At 51.0% G+C, this 7,811-nt stretch overlaps 1 protein-coding gene across 1 annotated transcript in view; it reads right to left on the bottom strand.

The window, feature by feature from the left end:
- Positions 1-2,046: 2,046 nt before the first annotated feature.
- The window catches only part of CUNH2orf72 (chromosome unknown C2orf72 homolog), a 5,941-nt gene continuing 176 nt past the window's right edge, over positions 2,047-7,811 (bottom strand). Inside the window, exons 2-4 of the mRNA XM_044456218.1 lie at positions 7,570-7,756; positions 4,300-4,413; positions 2,047-3,474 (exon numbers count right to left, since the gene is read on the bottom strand). Coding sequence (XP_044312153.1) covers positions 3,293-3,474; positions 4,300-4,413; positions 7,570-7,756 — 483 coding nt within the window. The 3' untranslated portion in view covers positions 2,047-3,292. The remainder of the gene's footprint in view (positions 3,475-4,299; positions 4,414-7,569; positions 7,757-7,811) is intronic.

The raw sequence follows: 7,811 nt of genomic DNA, 5'->3' as shown, positions 1-7,811 counted from the left end.
CTAAGTGTGATTGCTGGAACTACAAAGGAACTTTTCCTCCGTTCCTGAGCAAATGTTTCTAACGGACAATAGAGCTACAATACTAAGTTCCCAGCCATTACGGCTATTGTTATGTTCCATCAAGTTGTCTCTCAGTTAACAGCAACCCTATTAATCAGAGCCCTCCAAAATCTCCTGCCCGCGACAGGTCTTGTAAACTAGAGGTTGCAGCTTCCTTTATGGCATCAACCCATCTCGTAGTCGCTCTTCCTCTTTTCCTTCTGCCTTCCACTTGCCCTAACATACTTGCCTTCTCACGCTGTGCCCAAACTATGACATCTTTGACATTTTTGCTTCCATGGAAAGTTCTGGCTTGATTTGCTGTAGGGCCCACTTGTAGTAAAGAGCAGAGCTATCACCCTGCCGACAAAAATGCGTATAGCCAAGGCGATGGTTTTCCCAGTTGCAATGTACAGCTGTGAAAGTTATTATTATAAAGGCTGAGTGCCGAAGAATTGAGGCCTTTGAATGGTGGTGCTGGAGGAGACCTGTGAGTCCCTTGGACCACAAGGTGATCAAACCGGTTAGTCCTGGAGATCAACCCTGACTGCTCTTTAGAAGGCCAGATACTGAAGAGGAAACTCAAATACTTTGGCCACCTAATGAGAAGGAAGGACTTACTGGAAAAGAGCCTGATGCTGGGAACAATTGACTGCAAAAGAAAGAGGGGACGGCAGAGGATGAGGTGGCTGGATGGGGTCACTGAAGCAGTCAGTGTGAGCTTAAGTGGACTCTGGGGATAGTGGAGGACAGGAAGGCCTGGAGAAGTGTTGTTCATGGGGTCGTGATGGGTTGGACACAACTTCACAACTTGTTCATCTTTGCAAAGTATTTTTCGGTATTTGCAAAGCTCTCCTCCATCACAGCTTCAGGGTTTTTTTTTTTTTTCTTTTTCTGTATCCTTCACATCTGTGTTTGGGAATACAATAGTGTAGATTATCTTGGCCTTGGTTTCCAGTAAAGGTCCATACACTCAGTTACCTTCAGTGCTGTCCTTTGAAATCCGTCTTCTTCACATTTCTTGGCTGTAGCTTCCATTTGAATTGATAACTGAGCCATTGATTTGTGAAATCTTTTGCAATCTGTTTCTTTACTGTTGACATTAAAATTGTGTAATTCTTGTGCAAGTCATGTTTTTCCCCTTAATGTTCAGCAGCACTCCTGTTTTTGCATGTTCTTCTTTCACTTTTATCAGGAACCGTTTCAATTCATTGCTGCTTTCTGCCAGGAATATGGCAGATAAAAAATGTATTATCTACATATTTTACATTATTAATGGATCTTCCACCACTTTTCACTCCTTCTTCTGCTTCTAAAAAATGAGGAGAGCTTTCTAAGTGCCCTGGACTAACAGAAAGACAAACCAATGGGTCTTGGAGCAAATCAAGTCACAACTTCCCCAGATGCAAAAATGACACTGTAAAAGCTGTCATGCTTTGGGCACCCATAAGAAGACAAGACTCACTAACAAAGACAATCATGCCATGGAAGACCAAATGCAAGACGGATTGATGCCATAAAGGAAGCCACAGCCTTGACTCAACAAGAGCTGAGCAGGCCATGGAGGGTGCTTTGGAGAGCATTAACTCTTCGTGTCAGGAGCGAGGTTCCCCCTTTTCACATACAAGGCAACAGACTGTTCCTTTGTAAAAGCTCTTTATTCTCCAACATGCATCCAGCAAGCACAATCACCACAGAATGACCCTCTGAGCATGCTCAGAGTGGTTCCTTGGACCCAGTCCAGCAACTACTTCCAAGAGTACCCATGCCCCCTCCCTCTGGGGCCCCTCTGGAGGCAGGCAAGCCTCTTCCTCATACGCTGCCCCTCTAGTGCAGCGGTCCTCAAACTTTTTCAACAGGGGGCCAGATGAAAGGCTGCGGTGACCGTCGCGGGCCGGTGAGGTGGGGGCGCCTGGGGGTGTGGGCCGGTGAGGTGCCGTCGGGCACGCCCGAGGCGGCATTGGGCGCACATGGCGGTGGCTCGCTCACTTGCTCGGAGATCTCCCCGAGAGTCAAAACTGAGCAAGCGAGCGAGCCACCGCCTCCCCGCCCGCGCCGCGAGGCAGCAGCAAGCGTGTGCATAGGGGAGGCAGGTGGCGGCTCGCTCGCTCGGATCTGTCCTGTGGGCCGCAGTTTGAGGACCCCTGCTCTGGTTGGCCAGCCCCTCTCCCGATGCTGGCTGGGGCATGCTGGGAGTTGCGGGCTTCTTTCCGTCGGTGCATCAAATCGCACCCTCGAGGAGCCAACGGTTGCATCTAGCTGTTCTCTCCTTCCTTAACCCTCCTGAACTGTTGCCATCTGCATTATTTTGCTTTGTATGCAGTTCACGCACTCTCATTCTTCCAGCAAGTTTTGAGATGCAGGCTCCCTACTTGACTGGCATGAGAGCCTGGGAAGAGGGCACCTCGCACGCTCATACTCCGGGCCTATGAAGCTTGGGAAACAGGAGTAGTTTTATTTTGCCTTAAAGCATATGTTGCTGATAAACGCTTTTGCGTCAGAGCCTAATGGTCTCATACGCAAGTCCAGTGCAGTTGGGGGCACCAGGTTGAGCAAGGCTGCCCAAAACCACAGCCTACCAAGCCAATCGGAAAAGGAGAGGGCGGGCTCAGGAAGCTTTCTCGGCAAGTTCCCCCAGGACAACAATCGATGCAAAAGCTGCTTTGGACTCTGCTGTTACAGAAAATGCACTTGAGGTTTCAACTGTATCCATAAGGTCCACAAGATTTTCTGAATGTTTGAAATGATCATTGAGAAAAGGTGAGTAACACATGCCTGGAATCTCTTCATGACAGAAAATAATTCAAGTTGGAAATGTTTTTACAATATCAGAACCAACCCTCCTTCGTCCTTGCACGCACCGTGACTTTCAAGTTCACAGATGCCGTCTCCCACATATTTCACATTGACAGGGAACAAATCCTGAATTCAGGAATAAAAACTGAGAAGAGGTATGCCAGGCTTGGTAACACCATGGTGCCCACTTGTGCGTGTGCAGAGTGCACTGACACGTTGAACGTGAGCCTCAGACATCTGGCGTGACTCCAGCGCCCTTCGGTCCCAGGAGGCCCCCCATCGCGCCTGGCTGAAAGGAGGCAGAGCTGCCAGACCCTGTGCTGACCCAAGGATGGCAGAGAGCGGCTGGGCTGCACGACGGCACTTTGGCTCCAGCGTCCTCTGGGAATCAATCAAATGCCAAGCGGCGTCTTTCGAAGAGCCCGCAGGAAAACTTCATGCTTTGCAAAGACTATACTCAGAGGATCCCTCTCCCGGATTCTTCTGCTTCCGAGAGGAGATGAGGTTGCTTCCTCTGGCCAGGTGCAGCGTCCGTGGGGGGCTCCGCCAGGCACTCTGCCCTTCCACCGCCATCCTCGCAGTTCCCGTTGGGGGTTACGTTGGTCAACGCGACACCTTCATTTAGCTCACGCAAGACACCTGCACTGGGAGAAAGAAAACCAATTTAGGCATGTCCTTTACAGGTGCAATACCCCTTTTCAGACATTCTATGTAGGACGGCGGTTTCCTCCTGCCGGGCACCTGCAGATGTGGGGTTGATGGAAGTGACCTCTGGTTTGGGGAAGGGCGACCTGCAGCCCAACTAAATTTAGGTGGGGACTGAAATGTGGCTGACCTTTCCGAGGACTGGTGGTTACACATGGCACCAAATAGACAGCAAGCTTGATGATCGAGTCCAGAGAACCTCTTCCCAATCCCAGTTGTACCCATCAAAGACAAAGATTCCCACTGATTCTGCTGCCTTCCCCAATCCAGATTCACTTTGCCACTGGGGACAGTTCTCGCAGATTTTGCACCAGGGAGATGGGAGCTTTTATTTTTATTTATTTATTTATTTATTTATTAAAACATTTTTATGCCGCCCCATTCGCCGAAGCCTCAGGGCGGCTTACAACAATAAATTAAATCCACATAAATAAAAATTAAAATATATACATTAGAATAAAAACAAGAAAAAAATATACAGTATAAAATAAGCCACCCTGGCCAGATAAAATTCAATAATATTAACATTTAAAATGCTGCTGAAATAAAAAGGTCTTTGCCTGGCGCCGAAAAACAAATGTTTGTAGAACATCAAGCCTCAGCAAACACTTCTGTGCCCTGGAGGTGGCCAGCAGCCTGCACGATCCCAAATGTCATGAAAGCAAGAAGCGTTGTGTCCAAATAAAAAAAGATTAAAACAAAAATTGGGGCTCCCACTGAGAGCCACGGTTGATGAAAGTGTTGCTCAAACGGGGTTACCTTCCTGGTGTTTCTTTGCAGCTGCACCCAAACGGCCTTTCCGTTGTCTCCTCCTGCCCCACCAGAGACATCGCAAGAATCCCGGGAGTCTCTTCTTCTTGGTCTCCGCCTCATCTTTAAAATCAAAAAACAGAGAACAGAGTCAGGGGAACATCTTGCAAAGCTGTGGGCAGAAAGAAAAAAGACTCCGGGCTCTGCTTAAATTTGGTGAGCAAGGCTGTCAACATTTAAGCCACACCCAGACTGGATCAGACCCAGGGTCCAGTTAATCTAGCCTTCTTTTTTCCAGTGGCCAACCAGCTATTTGTGGGAAAACCACAAGCGGGCAGAGGTGCAGCCGTGCCCTCCTGCCCACGTAACTCTGCGACTGGTATAGAGGCAGGCTGCTTTTGCTGCTGGAGACAGCATCTGGCCATGAGGACTAGCGGCCATGAACAGCTGCCCCCTCCCTGAATCCATCCAGTCCCCTTTTAAAACTATCCAAATGGGTATCACTACTTATCACAGAATGAATTCTTAACTGAAGCTTAACTATGCACTGTGTGAAGGACTTCCTTTGACCTTCCTCTCCACACCAGGCATAATTTTGCAAAGTTTAATTCTGTCCTCTGTCACTTGCTCTTTTTCGAGCCTAAGCAGTCCTGGGCACTGTAGCCATTCCTCAAGCCCTCTGGTTGCCCTTCCTTGCAGCTTTTCAAGGTATTGTCCCCAGAACGGCATAAAATATTCCAAGTGTGCTTGCAAGACCAATTTTCACAATTAATTCAGGGGATTCCTTGCTGGACAGAAAGTGAGAAATTGTCCCAAAGTATGTCCACCAGACAGGAAACTATCAGCTAGCACCAGTGTGTTTCCAATCTTGAACGGAATGTCTTACTTATTAAACATTTGAGAAACACCCCTCAGGATATTAACACCTGTAAATGTAATGCAATAATGAAAATATTAAGCACCCCAACAAAAATAGAACAAGCTGAAGAACTTCTACAATGCATAGGCTGCTCAGATGTCCGGCCTCATGCCCATGACTCCTGGTTAATGCACCTCTTTTGCAGAAATCCATCCTATGCTGCATAATGCGATCAAGGGATGGTTTGGTAGTTAAGAGGGAACCTGACTGAAAATTAAGGATGTACAAGAACTTTATTTCTGTTCAAGAATCATGCAGTGTCCCATTCACAAACATAAGCAAAAGAGGTTTTAAGAAATGTTTGCAAACTCTTGAATCTGCAATCATGTTTGGAAAATGTTTATTTTTTAAACAAGCATTTAAATATGGATTTTCCACGCTTTAATTAGTGGGGTAAGTGCACACTTTTGAAAATGCACACAGAAATGTACTTTTTCCCAATATGAAATGTGTCCGTCCCCTGTTTGAACAAGTTGAAAACCAGATTGAAAACGAAAACGGGAGTGAAAATGAACTTCTAAGTGATTTTCAGAGAATTTAGGTGAGCTTGAAAAAATGCTACGACTCCCATCCCGAAATAATAAAGTTATGCATGTCATGGAGGTTTCTCCCAGTCTCACAATGTTAGAGACACTGCAAAATGGGGGGTGGGGGGGGGTGGGGCTGGACTGACTCAAGGCAGCCACAATTTCACACACACCATGGGGTGAATCTCAGAAATTGGCTTGGACAGTTTTAAAAGGAGATTAGACCAATTCACGAAGAAGAAAGAGAAGGAGGTCATCTGCCAATGGCTTGTCACAATAGCTATGTGGCCCTCTCCCTGTCCGAAGCACCTGGGTGACCACAAATGGACCCTTGCTCTATCCCAGAGGGAGCCATGCTGCCTGTGGATGATGGAAGCGTTAGTCCAACGCCCAAGGATGGGGAGAGCCCTCGGAGACTGACCCAGCCAGCACCAGGAACAGTAAGCTTTCAGAAACCAACCAGAGGGAAACTGGGACTAATGCTTGGGGACAAGGGGAGCACCCCGGGGCCAGCCCAGCCAGACTGGGGTCCGCGTGCTGCAAAACGCAAGCAGCGCTCTCTGTCCTGAAGCACCAGAATCAGCGCAAGTTAGTATTGCATGGCCAGAGCAACCCAGGGGACTCCACTCGGTCACAGCAAGCCTCTCGCCAGCTCAGCCTGGTCCGTGTGGGGACCAACCGCTGGTTCCTCAGGGGCCTGTCCTCTTCGCCACCCTCAGTGACCTCGCCTCCCCCCTGATCTGGCATGACTATACCACAGTCTTGCAGAACAGCCCCCTCTGAGGGACAAAGTGCATCCTGTGCGCAGATGCTCAAAACGCAGCCCCAATCCTTGTTTTTAGCTAGGAAAAAGCAGTAGTAGGGAGGTACTGGGGGAGGGGGTTGTGAGGGCAATGTGCAATTGGGTTATTTAACCCCCGCCCTTCTGGTCTGTTACTGTTTTGGCTTAAAACTACCTTTTCTGATTCCTCAATGGCTTAAAGCTACTCTAATAATAAAAATAAAAGCCCCACCAGGGCTTCACCGCACACATATACCGTCCATCCGCGCATTCCTTCACTGCGATCAGTGTTCGCTCTTTACGCACACTGCCCTGAAGCCATTTTGGGACAGAGCCAGACATGCGAAGGCCCCGGGGTAAAAAAACAGCAAGGAAAATGCGCATTTGTGGTGGGGAGGGAGGAATTAAAAAAAAAAAAAAATCAAAATGTTCTTCCCTCGGGCTTTTTGGAAGGTTGGCCTGGGGAAATGAAAGTTTATTTCCACGTCTGTGTCTTTTCCCCCGCGGTGCCCACCGGGCCCTTCACATCTCTACTCAAAGGAGCGGCTCCTGCATCGTAAATGATGGCCACGTTCGCCCTTTACGCCGCGGCAGCGACTCGTCCTAAGCAGGCGAGCACCGGGAGGCCGCTGGCAAGCGCTCGCCGCCCCCCGGGCTTCCTCCGTGCAGGCGCCCCAAGCCCGGATCGCGGGCCCGGAGGCTGCAGGGGGCGCTGGGCAGCCCAGGGAGGGGGCTTGAGGGGGGCAGCCCATGCTGGACCTACTCGGAGGTCCTACTCCGCGCGCGGAGCCCATCCGGATTCCCGCCTCCCCGGAACGTTTTGAGAGTGCCCAGCGAGCGCAACCGGGCGGTGGGGGCGACACGTTGCAGACCCTGGGCGGCCCTCCAGCGCCCATTCACAGCCGGAGGGCTCGCGCGCGGGCGCACTCCGCGCCTGCCTCGTCCGTCGCTTCCCGAGCTAGCTGCTCTTCTCTAGCCGGCGACGCGCCCGACAGGGCGGCGGGCTCCCCGGCGGGCCCGCGGGGCGACTAACGCGGCGCGGCTCGGCGCACCTGCTCGGAGCTTCAGGGCGGCCCGCAGCGCTCGGCAGGCGGCGCCCCGGACCTCGGCGGCCCCGCCGGCGCCCCCCGGGCGGTAGATGGCGGCTTGCAGCGTGTCCAGGTGGCCCGGCCGCCGGGCGCGGAAGACCCGCCGGAGCAGCGCCTCCAGCCGCAGGCGCGCCTCCTCGTCGTCCGGGCGCTCCGCGGGGGCGCCGCCGCAGCACGCGTGCCCCGCGCCCGCGTCCGCGACCACC

The sequence above is a fragment of the Varanus komodoensis genome, unplaced genomic scaffold (assembly GCF_004798865.1).
Source record: "Varanus komodoensis strain SLA01 unplaced genomic scaffold, ASM479886v1 scaffold82, whole genome shotgun sequence".
Taxonomy (NCBI): Eukaryota; Metazoa; Chordata; class Lepidosauria; order Squamata; family Varanidae; genus Varanus; species Varanus komodoensis.
Note: the sequence above shows the minus strand (reverse complement) of the source record. Positions and strands in the feature narration are given on the sequence as shown.